A 21,037-nucleotide genomic window follows, 5' to 3' on the forward strand; every position below is an offset into this window, starting at 1 on the left:
GTCATCTTACGCCAAATTAAATGGCGATCAGTGGTAAAATATCATTAGGTCATAAAAGTCAAGATAATTATTAATAAATCATATTTTTTATTGTTACAGCTATATAGTTAGCAGATAGATAATTAATATCCCGATGAAACCAATTCCAATAATTTGGGAGAATTTAGGAGTACAATTTTATAATTTAGGAGCTAATAGTTTATTTATAATTAATTACTTTTTAATTGGCGTATAGTTAGCAGATAGTGTTTCAAATATTGATTGGACCGGCGAGAATCGATGCAAAATCATTTGGGAGGACTAAAAAACTTTGATTTAGAATTTGGGAGTTGATGATTATTTTTTAATTAATTTTTTCCAAATTGCGGCTCGGTGGGCACCTTGAGCGCGCGCAGTCTCCCCCAGGGGATGATCAGCTGTGCGCTCGGCGCTTCCTCCCCCTGCATTCAACTGTGCAACAAGTGTGTTTGTTTACATATTGGTTTCGTTATGGAGAAATTCCACAAACTGACAACATTTGAGGAATTATCCTCATTCAATCTTGTGGTTGTCGCTACCTCATCAACCCCAACATTATGGGGTGGTTGTTTCGAGGTAGCGTCTGTGACAGTGTAAAAGTGTTGAGATCGTAAGAAAAAACGACCCTGGAAACCCATAAAAAAAAGTAATCGGAAAGGAGATGGTCCAACAGGCATACATTTCTTCCTTCTGGGTAATCCTCAGGTTCTTCGAAGTAAGGGAAATTGATAGAAGTTGAACAAACGTCATGGTACGAGATAATTCAGGAAGATGGACCTGGTTATCATCGTGACCTGTATCTCATCCTCAGGATGAAAACAGTCCCATTGGAAGTACCGAGGGAGTGAGGACCCCCAAGATCGAGCCAGGGGTGATCCCAGATAATCTCGTGATCCTGACCTTGTCATGAACACCATGGAGAATAATATGCAAAAGAACTCAAGGATCCATCGTTGTTGGATCCCTCCGGGGGACAGCCCTATTGTAAACCCTTAGGAAATGGGGACATGGAAGATTGGGTGAGGGCAGTTTCATGGAGGCAACGAATAATTAATTACCTCGGCCTGTATTCCTGAAGATAATAAATAAGAGTTGCACGTCATGATCCTGGCCATATGAATACTATAGAGAATATGTACACTCATCCACAGACCCATACTTGTAGGATCTTTGTGTCAGAGGATCGAAGTCAGTGCATTATGTTTATAACAGGTGACAATTCCATAAGAATATTCTTTTTTTCAGTCAAAAAATATTGGAGTCAAGTAAAACATTTCTGAGGTATTCACTTCAAAACATTACTTGACAAATCAATTCTGAAAAGAAATTTTGGCAATTTTTCATAAAAAGGTGAAGTTTGGAGAAGTTTGTGTGAGTGAGCGACTGAACCACTAAAATTTCGAGTCACAGTACATGCATCTGTAAGGAAGTAAAGATTTGATTTATAAGAGTTTTTCTGTTCCCAAAAATCAGCAAATGATTCTTTTAATCGATTTTAGTTATATCGATAATACCTCATCAATAATACCTCGAATTTAACATTTCGCACTCAATGAATTTTGAAAAGAATCCTCTTCGAAACCGCTTTTGGAAAATCTGAAATTTTCTGTCTATATAGTATCTATTGATCCATTAATGCATGATGCCCTATCCAACTACATGACCATATTCCTTAACATTCCACCAACACATTTTTTAGGGCCACGAACCAGTGAAGGGAAATGCCCTAGAGTCCCAGACGATGTCTCTCAAGAAATGGGAATTTTCAAGTTCATTGCCAGCAATACTGTCTCCCTGGAGATCTTCTACATTAAGTCATCGTTGGACGAGAGTGCATTGGAATATTTCTGGGATACCACAAGAGCTCCGAAATTATCGGATATTACCCGATAGGTTCGTTGCAAACAAATGAACGTGTCAAGTTTCCCAGTTTAAAAATCACAAGCGCGAAGCGCGAGTGATTCTTCTGGAAAACTTGACAAGCTTATTTGTTTGTAGGGAACCTTCAGGGAAATATCAGATAATTTCGAAGTTCGAGTGGTATTCGGGGGACTATTTTTTCCATCCAAATGTTGGCCGATAGAATTGCACCATGAGACATAATTTTCAACGAATTGCCATTTAATGTGTCAGATACAATTGAGGGTTACTTCATCATTTGTTTTTTTTTTATATAGGCAACATGCAAAATTTCCAGTGAAATTTCCAAGAATTTCCGCCGAAATACCGTGTTGGCTATACAAAATAACGTTGAATGGTGCGATCCTATTGGCCAAGATTTGGATGGGAAAAATAATCGCTGAAATTCGAGGTAGGCTATACAAAATATCAACAAATGGTGTAATTCTATTGTCTGAAATTTGGATGGGAAAAATAATCACATTTAATTCAATTTTTTTAACATTCCAGTGCATTTGCAAGATATCCAAACGCAGAGATAGTCCACTATTCCTGTCAATAGCGAAAAACGTGAAGCGAAACCAAATAATCAGTTTTTTATAATGAAAAAACGAATAATTGCAATGGAGCATACTCCACTAGTCGATTATTTTCAGATTTTTATGAATAAAAATGATTAAAAAACCCATGAAATGCAATTCATTCTTCTGGATTTTATTCTCAGTTGATATCCAAAAATGAGTCCCTCCCGGAATTTTTTTCATCTCAATTAATGCATCTGTCGATTAATTATTAACAAATGTCAAAATTCATCTAGAAAAGAAAAATTCACAATAAATTCTTAGCATCATTTTTTCTGCTGAAAATTGCAACTAAATAAATAAATTAATTGATTAATTGCGTTTAATATTTTTTTAAATGGTTGATTATTGATTCATGAAATAGTTTAAATTCGAAAAAATTGATCAATAATTACTTTGGTAATGAAAATTTGTTAAAATTCAAAAAAATCAGATAATTCGTTTCTCACCATGAAAAAATTTGCTACTGCATAAAAATGACTGAAAAACCCATGAAAATTCCCACCCACATCTCCCCCTACTCATCTAGGTCTCTGTGCCGAAATCCCCCAAAAATTCAATCCATTCTTCCGGGGTTTATTTCCAGTTCCAATCCAAAAATATCTCCCTCCACTCTCGAACTCTTCGTCATCTTGATTAATGTCGAATCAAGAAATTAATTGGTGCATCTGGCGGTGGTAATGGTGCATCAAATGGTTGAAAGGAAAGACAGGTTTCCCAGTCATATGTTTTGAATGTCGAGGGTGAAATCATCCAAAAAAAAATCACTGATAACAAACGGCGATGAAGGATGGAGCGTGCCCGGTCCAGAAAATGTATCACTCCGTTCTGTTGGACAGGCTTTGTTGTAAGTATGGGGGGCTTCTCACAATGATATTTTTGCTGCAGGTACGAATTCAATTTTACCTGCACCCGTACAGCGTTCAAACGGAATTATTTTCAATTTTGGTTTTTTTCCGACTGAATGCGCAAAATGAAGCGTAAAATGAAGTAAAAAAAAAATGCAATGAAGAGGAGAATTCCAATGAACGATACTAATTTTGTAAATTATAACTGATGAGGAATGAGAAGAATTCAAAAATTTTATGTTTGAAGGAATCAGGTGAAACTGTAATTTAATTTTTGGGATTAAAAAATTGAACTTTTGCTAAAATTACAAAATTACAATTTTGTAAATGATGATTGATGAAGAAGTGTTGAAAAATGAAGAATGGGAGGAAATATTATTGATACATTTTTATAAATTTTATAAAAAAAAAAACACAACAAAAAGAAATGGAATGAAAAAAGATGAGTTCAAGATTATTTTAAAAATGTTTCGAGAAAGATTCCTTCTCGAAAACAGAATTCCCAATCCCTTTCTGTTGAAGATTTTTTCATTACTCATAGACATTCCCTAAATCAATTTGAAAACATGATTTTTTTGATTCATCAATATAGAAGGATTATTTTGCATTCAAAAATTACAGTAATAACGATAAAATAATACGGAACAAATAACAAAAATAATAAACAAAGCATAAGAGAATAATCAAATTTAGGAGAAAAATCCGATGGTCTAAATAAAAGTTTATATTAAACTAGCAGACCCGGCCACGCGTTGCTGTGGCTAAGTTTTTGTTATATTACATTGTACTGAACTATTCAGGAGGAACTGTAGGAGAAGATCACTCATGGTGATCACCATGCTTTTTTACCTAGATGCGATTTGGAAAAAAATATGGCGACCTCCATGACAGATTTTCATAGCCCCTTAGTACAATGAAATTAATATTCACGAAGGAAGAAGTTCAAGGTGGTATAGCAGCTGGTATCCCATCTTTTAAGTTGAATCAAACTGCACACGGTGTGCAAATTTCATTAAAATCGGTTTAATAGTTTAAGAGTCCATCGCGGACAAACGACGTGACTATTTATTACTTACTCAACCCAGTCAATAGATATCGCCATCCGTTAAAATCATTTGGAGTTCACAGATAAGAATTTGTGAATGTCAAATATTAGACAAATAATTTGCAATAAAATAAGATTGCGACTATAAATTGATATGTAAGCTATCCCATCTTTTAAGTTGAATTAAACTGCACACGGTGTGCAAATTTCATTAAAATCGGTGAAGTGGTTTGCAGCAAACAAAGTGACACGTTTGTAGGTTTTACATAGCAGCGCCATCTATTGAGTACTTACTCAACCCAGTCAATAGATATCGCCATCTGTTAAAAGGAGACCGGCTTCGTTCGGGGGGGCTCCGTTTGTACTTTCTCAACTGTACAAATGATCAACTGTACCGGGAATTTTCAAACGTTGAGAGCATCGGTGAGCAGGGATTCAACTGTCGAGACAAAAAGGTAAGCTGTACATGTGGCGCTGGGTCAGCCCACTGCAACTCCTGCTCGATAGCTGCCCAGATATTGTCGGATGGGTCTAAAATAGGTACAGCCGCAAAGAATGGTACAGGAAGTGGCGGCCATTTTCCCCAGAAGTTTCGGGGGTAGGGCCATCTAGAATCACTGTAGGGAACTGAAAAAGAGAATTTCTTTACCTGTTGTGAAAATTACCGATCGGAGAAAAGAATGCGAATGTCCTCTATCATAATTTTATTGTAACACATAATTTTTATGTTTTATAGATGGCGATAGTAATCCAATAATCATCTTTCAACGTTCTGTCAAGGGATGCTCAACCTAAAATACTAACGAGAATGTGCATGGAAGCTATATGCCCCGTTTTTTTCAAATAATTAATTAATTGTTAATGAATTAATTTATTGTATCGATGATGGTTATTCACTCTTTGAACTTAATCAGATATTTTTTTCGCAGGGCTCTATATAATATTTCTGTATAATATTTCTTATTGTTACGGTTAATTATATATAATTGGACCAACCTAAATTACCGGTGATGGAATTTAAAATTTAACAAAATAATAAATAAATAGTTGTTCATTCGATTATATATAATTAACCGTAACAATAAGAAATATTATAGAGCCCTGCGAAAAAAATATCTGATTAAGTTCAAAGAGTGAATAACCATCATCGATACAATAAATTAATTCATTAACAATTAATTAATTATTTGAAAAAAACGGGGCATGTAGTTTCCATGCACATTCTCGTTAGTATTTTAGGTTGAGCATCCCTTGACAGAACGTTGAAAGATGATTATTGGATTACTATCGCCATCTATAAAACATTAAAATTTTGTGTTACAACAAAATTATGATAGAGGACATTCGCATTCCTTTCTCCGATCTGTAATTTTCACAACAGGTAAAGAAATTCTCTTTTTTAGTTCCCTACAGTGATTCTAGATGGCCCTACCCCCGAAACTTCTGGGGAAAATGGCCGCCACTTCCTGTACCATTCTTTGCGGCTGTACCCAAAGAGGATAGACCAAAGTAGAGGCTCAGTTCTGGGGGTTTGACTGACGCCAGTTTCTCCACGTTACCGACACGATTTCACCCCCGAGGAGACGGGGCGCCACGAGTCCTACTGGGGTATCTGCATATCGGCCAAGCGGGGGGGCCCCGTTCGTACTTGTTCAACTGTACAAATGATCAACTGTACACAAAATTTTCAGACGGTGAGAGTACCACTGTGAAGGGATTCAACTGTCGAGAGAAAAAGCTAGGCTGTACATGTGGACCCAACGCCACATGTACAGCCTAGCTTTTTAGAATTTTAGAATTTTTAAACGGTGCCCTCACCGTTTGAAAATTCTGTGTACAGTTGAACAAGTACAGATCATTTGTACAGTTGAACAAGTACGAACGGAGCCCCCCCGCTTGGCCGATATGCAGATACCCCAGTAGGACTCGTGGCGCCCCGTCTCCTCGGGGGTGAAATCGTGTCGGTAACGTGGAGAAACTGGCGTCAGTCAAACCCCCAGAACTGAGCCTCTACTTTGGTCTATCCTCTTTGGCTGTACCTATTTTAGACCCATCCGTTATGTCCTCCCAGATGTCACTAGGAATCACCGCTTTTATTCGAATTCATAAAAGGAGGCAGGAACGTTTCCCAGCTGAAGCCCGGATGGGCAATCCAACGAAGGCCAATCCAAATGGAAATTGACAAATCGTCAATGTTAATTAGGATGAGGGTTCATTTAATCTTTTATGAATCAAACACTGAGTGCTTTGAGAGAGCACGTAAACTATTTATTCACACAATAATATTGCAAACTCTGTACTCTATAATTTTAGCTAAATCTGATCTCTAAAAGACACTCGTCGAAAACAAAAACTGAACTAACTATTCAAAAGTTCCCTTTCGTGGGTCCTGACACTCCCATTCTTTTTAAATTGCGCACGCATTCTTTTTCTTCCCTATATTTTGAGATATTAAAAATAAAAAGAGGTGGGCAGGGGCTGGACAACGTCGTGACGCAGTCAATTGTTCCTAGCCACCCCCATCCACATTCTAGAATTTGGGATGCACGTGTGACTCGCAAAAAATGACGTTCTTGGGTTTAATATAAAGAATACAAAGGGAGATCTGTTGGGATTTGTGATGGACGTTTCTCTAGAAATTTACGTCTGAATTTATGGGTTTATGGCGACGATAGTAAATCAACAGGCGTCCAAACTTTGTATTAACTCCCTTCGTACGTTCGTTATTTTCAACTGTTTAATTCCAATTATGTATCTTATTCTTCATGAATAAGCACTCTGTTATTGAGTTTTAAAAGAGACGTCATTGTTCACCCGAGCACACGTGTTCAGATATGCAGTAGTAATAAGAATAACATAATTAAATTATTAATGAAATTAAACGGGACATACTGGAATTTAAATTGATCGCCAGGTGCGCAACGCTATCTAGTTACAAACGGCCAACGACGTAACACCGCATTGCGTGTGGCGCCTTACCTCTTCTGGGGTTAGGTACTACGATGTTGCTGGCGTCACTCAAACCCCCAGAACTGAGCCTCTACTATAACCCATCCTCTTTGCATTAGAGTAGGCATGTGAAATAAATAAAAGACCAGCTGATGAAGGTGTTTCCATTGTTTTGTGCATAATTTCAAGTTTTTTATACATTAATCGGAAGTGTATATCCCATTGGATTACTAATTAAAAATAGACATGCAATCAGAAAGTTAGTAAATGGCTTTAATCATCAAACAATTATTTAATTGTGTACATCTACATCGTGGGAATTTAAGCAATGATACTTTTTGTCGACAGACATTGGAACATCCAACGAATCGAGACTGAATATTCCAACACTTTTTATTGGCCTCGATGGAGAACCGGCTGATACACAGTGTTTATTATGCGATGCTAGTTTTATTCTTCCGACTGATGAAGAACAATTTTTGAAACACATATTTCAGCAACACCGAATGGTTATTGGAGATGTTTCGAATATTGCCAGCCTTAGAAGGTACCGTTCTCATTTATTTACATGATATAATGGTCACAACTGACAAAATAAAGTAATGCTATAGGTTGTTTTTCAGCTACGTTAATCATTGGAGAGTGAAATTCACCGATACATCAATAACAGAGTTCTGTACTACATTATTAACGAACTGCACTCCAGATGGCAAACCCAGTGAGAATGAAGCTTACTTTTTACTTTCGGACTGCCTACCAGAAGAGAAAACGCTGAGAGATGAAATACACCGGGCTAGATTGGTAATATAAACATCTCATAAAATTTCTTTACAACAGAAAAACGTGAAAAAAAAACGAAATTCCAAACTTGGGTGAAAAATACATAGTTCTTTTGCTTCGGAAGGGAAACATTATAATACGGCAAATTTAAATTTGCGATTTTGTGTTATTTCGTCTAATGAGATCCTAACAGTCCTTATATGGATTTTTCAGAACGTGTTAGTACCTGTGTCTGGATGTGTATATGTATGTCAAATTCGTACCCGATTTTCCGGTAGGGAGTCGATAAAATTGAATATTTTTTGCTTCCAAATATATGGCATTAATGAGTCCTATTTACCGCCGTTAGTCGATATTTATTTTATTATGTCATTTGTTTCATTTTTTATTTTTTCTGAAATTTCGTTTTTTCCAACTAAAGAACTGTTTCATTAAATAATAGCTGAAAAAATGTTGAAGTCTTCTCATAACTGAGTTCAAAAATGGAACTGCTGACAGTACTCGGTCCATTGATTTTTTGAAAGATGAAAAAAAAATTTTAGAATCGATATCAGAATGTTATGGATATCTTGAGATATATTTTGGGATGAATTCGATCCTAGTTGAATTGTTTGGTTCAATGTTAAGTTGGAGGCAAAAGATAATGAGTCTAATTCCCTTGAAAGCAAGCTTCTGAATATCCATTCATCAAGGATCCCCTTGGTAATTTCAGTTCAATAATTTTTACATAACAAACCATGTCATTGGAAAATACTATTTGACGGTTCGAATTTGTTCAACCATATTGTTGCTTAGCACAGTGAAAATAATTTCAAGGCATTAACATATGCCCCATTTTTGTGAGAGGTAACCAGCCTCTACAATATGTATTTTGTCAAATTCATGATTTTGGAAGAAAATCGATTCATACAATCGATGGAATATTCAAATTTCGATTTGTTATTTATTTTCTTTTTATCTTCAACTTTACGTGCGTGCAAGGATAACAAAAGTAGATTTTCCACCTTTTCTGAATTTGATTCATAACACTCACAAACGAATAGAGAATCAAACATTCAAATTTATTCATACATTTGCTCACAACCATATGGAATTGACGAAAAATTTTACTCTTACAATTATCATTAAAAATATTACCTGCATTCGTCTTATGCAATAGCATTAAGATATTCTGAACATGGAACATAACATTGTCTAATTATCGAAATTTCAATAGTAATAATTAATATGAAATGGATATCTTTTAAAAAAAACAAGGGTTCCTGGGAAGTAAAAAATACATATACTGACGTACTTAGCAGTCACAGCTACAGCATTTTATTAAAGAATAGATAATATGAGACATAGAATAACGAACGTTGTTGCACAACATACAAATAGAAAAATCATTGATTAAATGACCGAATTTCAATTGTGAGAAAATATTTTTTTTACTTTCTACACTGGGATGTGCTGCACTGATAGACTATAAATTTTATATGTCAGTATGGGATGATATTTTAAAATAATAACACCAATCTCAGATTTTCAGTCCCAGTTATGGGTATATTATGCAATTTCAATTAAAAAACGGGTGGCTAAAGTCATTTCGCAGAAGGCATTTTATTTTTAATATTTTCTCTTTTATTACACCACTTCATTGGTGGCAAGCTTTCGGATGGATCTCCAGCAACTACGTTCGGTATTCTCATTTTTTTTGGCTTTTTGCACATTTTATTTCTTTCTATCGATTTATTTATTTTATCGATATTTCATAATTTTACGTATAATAGATTCTCCTATACGTCAAGTTTGATATTTGAGAAACCGATCAGAAGCAGCAAAAGGCGAATCTGATCAATAGCTTTGCTAGGGTAGGTTGCATTTTTTGGTCATCTAAGAGCGATTATAGGGTAGATTGCTGGCGCTTATGGATAGGGTTAGTCAAGTTTTACAAGGATGTGTTCTGGGGGAGTCATACATCATGCGGATAACTTGACATAGAGTCGAGCGCCAGGAAGGGCACTATGGAGAGAATGAAAAATCCCCGCTAGAATTTTCTTTTCAACACTCACTATCTAGATATCAGCCTAAATTTGACTGCGACTGTCTCTGTTATTACCTGACCTTTGTTGTTCTTATGGGCTTCACCTGCAAACTTTAACCAGTGTTTGTCAGTCTTAAGAGATTGTTACTCCCTAAGTAGTTTCCACTAATTGAACATTATCTTCACTACCCACTATTGAACATTATCTTCACTGCCCACTATGCCCAGTCCTGTTCAACATCTTCATCCAAGGCATGGTGGAGACATTACAGAGGAAAGGAGATTTAGGAACTTCAATACGGGGTAGAGCCGGAGTTGAAGTCTGCACGCAATTGTGTGCGGACAATGCGGTTTTCGTCGCTGAAGAGGGTACAGAACTGAGAAACATACCAAAAAGGCTGAAACAATAAGCGCATGCAAATGAAATGGAGGTGAGTATGGAGAACACAAAAATAATGGGTTTCAAAAATAGCAGAAACGTGGTAATGCGAGGGAAAGGAAGTGGAAGTGGTAAAAGAGTTAAATACTTGGGCCCCTGGTACGCCTCCAGAAATTGGTATTGCACATATGCAAGGAATATAGCACGCAAGGCGCAGAGGCTTGCGAACAAGGCTTGAGGGGAATTGAGAAGAGGCAAGATTGAAAACTTGAGGAGAAGGCTGTACGTTCTGGAGGTGACGCTGGAAGCGGTAGCACTATACGGAGTAGGATTATGGGGATGGACGCAGCAGGAAGCAATAGAAATGATACTGAAGAAGTACACTAAGGTCAGCATGGGACTATCAAGGATCACGACGTACGACATACGGAGAATAGAGGCAGGGGCATTCAGTATAGGGAGATGGCGGTATTCAGGAGAGAGGTATCACTCCTAGTAAAACTAAACGAAATGAAGGTGAATAGATGGCCGAGAAAGTACTCGAGAGAGAAGTTAAGAGACATCAAGAACGGCCCACCTATGTCTGGGAGAAAAATGGTAAAGAAGAGGCTGAACTAAATCGGCGCCGGCGAATTCCTGCAGAAACTCTGGAAGAGGGAAGGGGAAGGCAAAGAAAAGAAGATCACGGAAATGGCGGAGATAATGGAAGAACAGGAAAAGCAAAGAGATGGAAGGATCAAAATACTGGGACTATTACAGAGAAATAAAAGAAGACACGGCCGTGAGCGGATACTGGCTAGATAGGAAATTGAGCGAAGAGCAGAAAGCAATTTGGGCAAGGTGGGGGTACAGTAATACATGGATAGGGAAAAGGAGGGGCATGAACAAGGCCAATTGCAAGACCTCGGGAAGAAAAAACGAAGTATTGGAACATATCGTGGGGTGCAAGGTGCTGAAGAAAATGCTCACTGTGGAGGATGACATCTGATTGAAGAAATGGAGCAGAGTTAATAGCGAAGGGTATTGGAGGGGAAGATGGTGGAGCTGCTAACGACTCCACCGCGAAAGAAAATGTGCGATAGGCCCTCAGTGAGGTAAAAGAAGAAAGGAGCATGAGGGGGTGATAGGGAAGGGAAACGAAGGTAGTGTCCGTAAGGAATTTGAAAACGGACACAAAAAGAGGAGAACGGAGATTGCGAAGTCTTGAATAAAACTCAGAATAAAACCTAGTCAGAGAACAACTACAGATATAAGTAGTATTGCACGACAATCCAGTGTATGCTAACGAAGGAAGATACAATGGAAATTAAAGCCTGTTAGTTCGTGATTTGAAAATTGAATCCTCTGCATCTCCTTCAGATTAAGGATTTTAATCGCCGTCACTGGTTAAAAATTCAATTCTTTATCGATGGTTGTTGGTTTCACTCCTTCATCCTAATATACATATAAAAGAGAAGGGGCATCTAAGCCTTCCCATATAATTGATCAAATCGAATAATCGCAATCGAGAAATCAAAACTCCAAATAGCTCAATAGTCATGGCAATGAGCGTCACAATTGCCACAGATGACGGGCGCGCTGAAAACTCTCTAGATCACCGCCATTTTACCTAAATTGTTGAATTTTTATTGTTGATTCTCTTGCGAATCTCGTGAAAATCAGCAATGCAGCCGCGATGGCACAATTTGAAAAAGTACGCGGAAATTACAAACAACTGATAATCTGAATTAAGAATTCTATAATAAATTCTGGGGTGTATGATTTATAAATGTGGTATCGTTTATAATGAGTGGGATTACAAATTTTTTTTTGGTGACGATTATCAAGAATTGACAGAACAGATACGTGACATAAATCATGTTTTCAACTTTTCCCTACTCTTGTCTGATCAAATCAAAACTAATACACGAAATTGGAAAGTATTAAATTTCTCTCCATTGAATAAAGAAAGATTTAGTAGGTGATAACTGAGTGGTGGAAAAATTTCGCAATGATTTGGCAAACTCCTGTTCTAAAATTTCAAATTTATACCACCTAAGGCAGGCTGAGATAGATCAATAGATATGCAATATTAGCTATAACAATTGCATCTTGATGTATTATAAAGGTCTGAGAGGAGAATCCGAGGGAAACTGGCAGGAGCCGATGTAAAAGAAAACCTTCTGAGTGGGCGTTATTATTTTCCCAGAAGGTGTGTTTATTAATTTCTCCTTGATGAATGAAGTTTCTGGTGTTAGCTGCATGTTTGCACTTCTTCATTGTATACGTCACGTATATATCAAACTCCGCTGTCCCCCTTACGGCAAATATTTTTCATATATAAAACAGGAAATTGATACAGCGTTCCAGATCTTGTGAAGTCACAGGAAATTGTTCGACCGGAGTTTGGATTAAGCGCGAAGGGAACCAGGATTATTCTCAATATAATTTTACAAGAAAATTTTATTGCAAAAATGAACTATGTTTGTAGTCTTTTATTATTGATTTATTCGGATTTTACTATTCAACCCATATATTTCTGTTTTAGGAATTAGGATTAGCCCAACAAGCTCAGGAAAGGAAGAGCACAGATTTTCAACGTAGATGTATGTTCTGTAAAATGGAATATTCCGGACTACGTTCGAATTATTTGAAACATCTTGTAGACAAACATCATATTCAATTAGGAAAACCGGAAAATTTGGTGTTTGTTGATAAGCTGTTGGATAAACTTCAAAATAACATTGACAAGTAAGAATTTTTTTTTCATATTTGACTTAAAACTACAAGTTGAACGAAACATATTATGTTGAACGATAATATTTTACGAATCCGGTTGTTAACTACAAGGAATGGACCAACATATTTGACGGCTACACGATAGAGTATTATGATACTGTAACATTAAAGAACATAATATTAGCACCAAAGCACATTTGGTTCTAGGGAGTTAAATCTCCTTTTACGATTGGCTGGCTCTGAGAATCCTATTTATTAAAGGAGAAGCACATAAATTAAGTTAGCTACGTAAGATATTTGCTAACTTCATGCGTAAGACTTTTTCCTTATTGGTCGTTCGGGTTCATAGTGGACGAGATCGCCAGCGCGCCGAATTTGAATTTATTCCGAAGTAGAACATGTAATATTTTCGATGGTGACTTAAACAATCAATTAGTAGAATTAATGGAATTGTTTATGTTGCCCGAAAATGAGGTAGTTTCGTTTCATCGTTATGATAAGTCACCATCAAAAATATTACATGTTCTACTTCGGAATAAATGCAAATTTGGCGCGCGAAGCGCGCTGGCGGTCTCGTGGATTATTAAAAGAAAAAAATCTTATTATTCAAGAAAAGAATTATTCCTCGAAGTTTGACGGAATTATTTTTAATCAAAAGGAAAAGTGAAAAAAAAAATAAAAGTAAAGTTTTGTAAAAAATATGTCAAGAAAACCTTTTCTGTAGTGGTGTGTCTTAAAAATTTTTGAAAAATAAGTAGAAAAAACAAGACTGGCATCAAAAGTTCTGTTCTGATAAAAAAAAACAATAGTTGAAGGAGAACCAAGGTTACGGGAAATACACGGAAGCGTATCGGCCAAGTAATTATTTTGAACATCGAACATCGTCTTCTGTTCCCATCATTATTCTCTCGTTTATCAGGCTGGAAGCTCCAGCGTATCTAGAAAAGAAGCAACTACCTCCACCACTACCCTCTGGTGAAAATCCTCAAATAAAATAAAAATGCCACTTAATGCACAAAAAGTGATACAACTCTTATCATATAAATAACCTATGTTCTTGTTGTTTTTTTCATTTATGTAAATATTTTATTTCCGATGTTCCGTGTATACCCATTATATTTTGTGAATTTATGAGATTCGTGTGTCGCCGTTGGCGACACCGGGACGGAAGAGTTTTACAGTTTTGTGATGTCCCGACATTGCCTCTAGAGATGGCGCTACAGATGAAGGCGTTTGATCAAGTTAAGGTATGATTTAGGGAGGTATTGCCAACCTTTGATCTCGCCGACACGACAACAGGGGACAAGCACCTCCAGAAGCCGTGCGCGGCGCTGTACCCCGTCTTCCCCCCATGAGCGTTTCGTCTCCATCAAGAGTTAGAATCATCGACGCGTTTTATTTAAAGTGTGCGATCGCGAATCGTAAACAAATCTCCCCCCCCCCCCCCACTCCAACGCCCCTTCGTGAGAAAACATTTTGATTTGTCGGTGAATCAATGAATTTACTTAGATTATGTTGAATATTACTAGTATCCCATTATTCGTAATCAATAGAAAAATATGTTATTCTATATTTCATTATCAAATAGTTCACTAATTCGTGGGAATGAGTGGGAAAATCATGGGGAAAGCGATCGTGAATTGAACAAAAAATAACAATGATTCTTATTATTTTTGTGCTTTTCCTTCATTTTCTTTGTAAACAAATTTTTTACATTTTTCGTACTTTCTAAAATCATTTTGTATTTTAAAAAATAATCTCAGCAGCGCCAAACAGCTTAGAAGAGTGGCGATGACCAGGAGTTGAGGGGAAGGTGAAAGTGACCGCCGCGCGCCCTCGTCCGCTTGTGAGACATGTCCCCTGTTTCTCACTTGATAATACCTCCCTAAATCATACCTTAGATTATGTCCCCGAAATTCCAATCCGGTTTAAATAATTCAAATGATTAAACACAATCCGAAGTTGAGAATTGAGGGAGAATAGCACAATGAACAAGGGACAGCAGTAACTTTTAAGTGAGAGTGGCCTATTGATAGTTGCATTTTAGACTCGGCTTCTTCAGTCTGCAATTTGTTAGAATAGTTTATCGCTCTCCAAATTCTCCTGGAGTAAACAATTTCTAGGTGTCTAATTTATTGTCGAATTCATTTGACAGTTACGGTCCTCACTCATCACGATCTCGAATTCTGTTTGTATCAACAGTTTATCGACCTCCCATGCGCAACACGTGCGGGGCCCTTTGTTCATTATTTTCGCCTGGTTGAGGACCTAGAGTCCCTCTAAGAGGAACACTTGTGGGCTGGAATAGACAAAGGCGCCCAAATTTTGGGGATTGACAAATTTTTCTCATTTCCTTTGATCTGGATTGATTTTGTAAGTCTCTTTGTTCGCCGTTGACCGTAGTGGGGTTTCTCCAAGGACTGGAGAACTAGGAATTTGAGATTTCCTATTTCGTTATATCTATGCCCTTAGCGGAATATCGACCGGTAAAATTTGAAGACAAAATAAAATGAAAATGTACATTAAATTAACATTTTGTTTCCACAAGAAGGAAAAAAATGATGCGTTATGTCATTAGGACCGATAAACACGATCATAACCCCGCTTCGCTCGGACAAATCGCAGTTTTCGAGCCCCATAACATAAAATAGTCTGTACTATACTGCAGTAAAAAAAGTGCTATAAAATAAAAGTATCATTCAACTCATGTGATGAAGAGGCTGGACTTTGTTTAGGATTATGAAGTCACATTCGTCAAATGACACTTTTATCGCCTAATGACATAACCTACTATTTTCCAACGAAGATAATTTTTATTCGAAGCATTTTTCCTTACCTGGAACCATTTTGTCACCTTGCCAATGGAACAAAGAAATCGTTATAAATACAAAATAAGCATAACATTTTGCAAAACTGATAGGGACAGTAGCGGCCTCAGGAATAAATCCTACGAGTCTTCCTAGCGATGCATTAATTATATTATGAAAATTTTATCACTGTGAACATTTAGATACATTACTTACAGATTAACATGTTTCTACTGCGAGAAGTCATTCAAGAACCGGACCATACTGAAGGAGCACATGCGAAAAAAATTGCACAAGCGAATAAATCCACATAATAAATCATATGACAGATTCTACATCACAAACTATTTGGAGTCAAACGATAACTGTCGGCGGAAGCAGGTGCACCCATATAATTTCATTATCCCTTTATTCACCTCCGAAACACGTGAACTATTCCATAAAATCATTGCATAACAGACCATTTCGGAATTAAAGGTGAATCACACCAACGAAGTGGAGTGTACGGACAATCAAGATGAAGAGGATAGCTGGGCCGATTGGAAGGAGGAAAATATTGTTACCTGCTTGTTTTGTTGTAATAAGAATAAGGAATTTGCAGAGATTTTGAAGCACATGCAATTCGAGCACAACTTTGACTTCAGCAATGAAACTAGCAGTTTGAATTTTTATTCTAAAGTATGTATTCCATAATTTTTTTTATTATTCCTTGGTAACAACTTCTCATTTATATATACATGTTTACAGGTGAAAGTGGTCAATTATCTGAGAAGACAATTTTATGAAAAAAAATGTGTTTATTGTGACTTATTTTGTGAAGATGTTCCTCAACACATGAACAAAGAGAAGCACGTCAAATTGCCCGCTACTCATGTATGGAATCAACCGGAGTAAGGAAATGAATATATTATCTTGTTTTTATCTTCCTGCACAAAATTATAGAATTATATTATATAGAAGATGAGCATCCGCCTAACATTGCGTATACGTTAACTGAATTTCTGTTGGAGTAATTGACGAATTTACTTTTAAGGCCTGGTTAGACAAACTGAATTATCTGATGTCAATATTTTTTTGTGTTTTCAAATCTGACACTTTGGTGCAGCCTGCATCAAGCACACCTACCCTAAAAAATCGATGTACGCTGACCAAAAAGCAGAAAAATTAAAAATATAGAGTCCGTGAATTTGCGCGGGTGGGGGGCGAACAGGTCCAGAAAAAAATAACGCACTCAGCACGTGTCACCGCAGGTCACTTTTATTTTAGAAAAAAAAAACTTGTCACTGGACAATATTGTTTATCAACGTCTTAATGAGCGGTTCCGAGAACAAAAGGTTACAATTAAGCGGTCAAGAGCAATTAACTGGTCCGATATGAGTACTACCGGAAACACTGTTAATGAGCCGGTCGAACGTTCGAGAGAATTCGAATGTAAGAGCTGAGCGGTACACTGAAAACCCGTGTTATACGTAGGACTCCCCGAAAACGAATGAGCGGGTGAATAGTCAGTACGTGGGAATTACTCTGAATTCCAATGTCACGTGACCTTGGTGGGGTTATTATCCTATGCAGGATAATAGCGAGCTGTGTCCAGGAAGTGGCGCCCCGAAACAAGGTATGCCAATTAGGTCCATGGCAACGACCGATTGTTTTGATCGGTGACCCACGGTGAGCGGTTCGCAAGTATGTGCGAGTAATTGACGATAGCTTCATTGTGGAGGAATCAAAGTTGAGCCGAACCTCGCATCCAGTATGCCATTTGGTGGATTTCTGCCTCTGCGGCAATTTTCCAGTATTTTGGATCATGTAGTGATTTTTTAACAGCATTTATTTCTTTGCATACAGTGCTGCCAGATGGAATCTCCCATGTTCCCCACTCCTGATAGAGTATCACGGTGCAAAGTACGGTGCGCAGAGGGTCTAGCTCTGCGTTTAAATCATTTGAATGCGATTCATAATGGAGTGACTTGATACGTAGGACCCTTCCATGGCTTTTGTGAAGAAAGTAGTGTTTAAACCGTACGGGCATTATTTTGGGGAGAAACGAATGTCGCAAGAGTCACGTGAGGAAGGCTAAATCATCACGAGGGTTACTAGGAAGAGGGTTAATAATGAGGAGAGTTATTTGGGGGAAATTCAAGCGTCGCAAGAGTCATCTGGGTTCGAGTCAAGCGTCAAGTGAGTCATTTGGGGCATGGTCAAACGTCCCGAGAGTCATTCCGGGCAGGGTTAAACGTCACGAGGTTCGCCAGGGGGTCATTTGGACTCACAAAGTCACGCGAGGCAGAGTCCAGGGTTATGAAATTTGGGTTTGAAGTCATTTTTTTTTTAATTGAGACTATTAAGGAACAAGGAGTCTCACCGCTCTGGAAATCGGGAAAGCCCGCCACCAGTACTTCATTGTCTGAAATTTAAATCATGCGATGCGTCCAATGATATGGGAAAATAGGAATGGGTAGTATTATTACATATTTGAGGAAATCATTTCAAGTAAAGTTGGAGCATATTGGGAACATTATTTATTTTATTTACGGAAGCAATTCCGGAACAATATGGTCGTAAACCATCTATCTCCAGGCTTCGCGCATGCTTATGCATTATGGCTGCGCAAAGAAACTGCACATTGGTATCGCACAGCGCCGGGACGACGCGAGCCTATATCTCTCTGCGCGAGAAAGATACCCATGAAAATCGCACGCGTGGGATTTTCTCCCCCATTTAGCACCACTGTTTGCATGCGATGTGGTAAAAGCCTTCAAGTAGCCATTTTGATACATTCGTTTCGAAAAATCAACACTATTTGTTGATTGGATGGGAAATTCCTTCATCAGTTACCGCTAAAAAATTTAAAGAATGACTGAAATACGAAACAGCGTTACGAAAATGGAATCGACGGTACTTGACGCGGCTTCTCAAAATATCTGTTCACGTAAGGAAGAATTGTGTTGGATTAATCCCTTACTAATTACGTCTGAAATGAATCTCAAAAAGCGTCTGAAAGGTGTGCCAACAACTCTTGATTCTGTTTTTTTTTTTACATTTTTTTTCAATCAAAACACTTGACAAACTTGACAGTATTTCCTATTTCAGCCATTTGTAGTTAACATTCGCTGTTACAAGATGAAACTAGCTATTATCCGAAGGCCTTCAGCCAGTGAACTATATGCGTTTGTTTCTAATATACATTTTTTTGCTTGCTATCCACACAGATCAGACATATTATTTGGTGTGATGGAAATGAAACATAAGTAATGGTGATTTGTTGGGTTGAAGATACTAAACAGATTTGGTTACTCTTAACTGTGTATTAATTCTCCCGGTTTTGATTTTTGATTTGTTTGTTTTTGATTTGTCTGATTTTTTTCCAATAATTATAAGTTTTTGTTTATTTTGATATTTGATCTATGTATACAATAAAAGAGCAGTTTCCCACTTGTTGCAACTATCATGATATCTCATTTGAACAGCATGAATTCTACATTTCCAATTTTTCAATTTTATTTCAGCATACATTTCTTATTTTGGTACATCTCTGCTTCATGCAGGACTACATCAGATGTAAAGATAACAGAGGAAACTACACGAAATAATTAGTCTATCGAATCGGGTCTGAAGTGTGTTAGAAATCAAATCAATTATTTGAGGAGGATTTTCTTTATGTATTTCGTGATATTTTAATTTGCTGACTTCATTCTACATATAATGAAACTAAAATTATAGATTACTTCTGAAGAAATTTCTCATAATGCAATTATATTGTCGTCCTCAAAATTCGTCTTCTTATTGCTTTTGTTCTATTCCAGGTATTACTTCCCGACCTCTGAGGATGATTCATTCTTATATCATTTGGACTGCGCCACCGATGATGAGAACGAAGCAAATATATGACATCATCCGTTATGACATAATATGACAAAATATGTTGGTATTCCCTAACTAATGCCTCGAATGCCTTGCTTTTATTAATGTATTGTAATTATTCTGTAATATTTTATTATTTTTACTGTGAATTTCATGTGCTTACAAGTATTGAGAAATTGATAACTTGGCGACCAGAAAAGTCCAACCCCTCTAAATCAAAAAATAATTTTTTTAAAGAAAATCATTGAGAAGGGCGGCGCACATTGTTTTATTTCCCAAAATTGGAAAATAACATACTTCGATACACATGCAACAAGATGATAAAGCATGCGAAGTTAGCGAATTGAGGGAAAGCTGAGATCACTTTCAGCGAGTGGGAAATTGTGGGCAATTGTACTGTTTTCCTTTACTAGTAAACGAGAAGCGTTTTGCTGGACAAGTTTGAACTTTCCGTTTGCAAGTAGATGAGAAAACCTTTTTCAACGTGGGTTGAACGTAGCATGAAAGATGAGAATTAAGGGCCAATGTCAGAATATTGATTAACAAATCAAACATATAAAAATTGAATAAGAAAGCGTCGAAAAAATGTTAATCCTTTCTTATTATTCCATTTTTGTAAGTGTGGAATGGATCGGTTAAATGATTTTTAGTAGATCTATATAAATATACTAGCTGACCCGGTAAACGTTGTCTTGCCATATAAATAATTTCCTGGTAATTTCTAGTGTAGACAAAAAATCCCTACTGCGTTCTAATAATAAACTAAATAAGGTGAAGAAAATCTCGAAAACCAGTGCTGAACGTGTCCGGGAATACCCAGCTAGGAAGAGAGCTATCAATTTACAACCACCTCCGAACCCTTCACTGGTAGACGAAATCGAACAGACCAATAATTTGGACGATGGTAATGAGCCTTCCGCAACGTTAAACGCTCCAAATAGAATTTTCCGCGGTATGTTTGTTCCACGTGTTGGTGCAGACATCCCAGGGCCATCACCAAGGAAGGATGACGTGAGAAGCATAACCATGAACCCTAACCTTCCTTACAAAGACTTCACTCGATTTAAGAATATACATAGAGAATCTGATAAAAAATTCAAGAATAATTCTTGCGGTTTTCCTTCCT

General features: G+C 37.1%; 1 protein-coding gene across 4 annotated transcripts; it reads left to right on the top strand.

The window, feature by feature from the left end:
- Nucleotides 1–7,439: 7,439 nt before the first annotated feature.
- On the top strand, nucleotides 7,440–20,596 carry LOC135168953 (zinc finger protein 277). Of its 4 annotated transcripts, none has more exons than XM_064133597.1 (8): nucleotides 7,440–7,599; nucleotides 7,689–7,887; nucleotides 7,952–8,141; nucleotides 13,053–13,255; nucleotides 16,269–16,431; nucleotides 16,510–16,728; nucleotides 16,798–16,940; nucleotides 19,854–20,596. In XM_064133597.1, exons 1-8 carry the CDS (start codon nucleotides 7,587–7,589, stop codon nucleotides 19,936–19,938), a joined length of 1,215 nt encoding a protein of 404 aa, XP_063989667.1. In that variant the 5' UTR covers nucleotides 7,440–7,586; the 3' UTR covers nucleotides 19,939–20,596. The 4 variants fall into 4 exon arrangements, with proteins under 4 accessions (XP_063989667.1, XP_063989669.1, XP_063989668.1 ...); XM_064133599.1 differs by having other exon boundaries at nucleotides 16,528–16,728; XM_064133598.1 differs by having other exon boundaries at nucleotides 7,964–8,141.
- Nucleotides 20,597–21,037: the final 441 nt, after the last annotated feature.

The sequence above is a fragment of the Diachasmimorpha longicaudata genome, chromosome 13, assembly GCF_034640455.1.
Source record: "Diachasmimorpha longicaudata isolate KC_UGA_2023 chromosome 13, iyDiaLong2, whole genome shotgun sequence".
Classification (NCBI taxonomy): Eukaryota; Metazoa; Arthropoda; class Insecta; order Hymenoptera; family Braconidae; genus Diachasmimorpha; species Diachasmimorpha longicaudata.

Coding starts and splice junctions, on each gene's coding strand:
- LOC135168953 (XM_064133597.1), top strand. Junction 7,888..7,951: donor AATATTGCCAGCCTTAGAAG/GTACCGTTCTCA, acceptor GTAATGCTATAG/GTTGTTTTTCAGCTACGTTA. Junction 16,941..19,853: donor CATGTATGGAATCAACCGGA/GTAAGGAAATGA, acceptor GTTCTATTCCAG/GTATTACTTCCCGACCTCTG.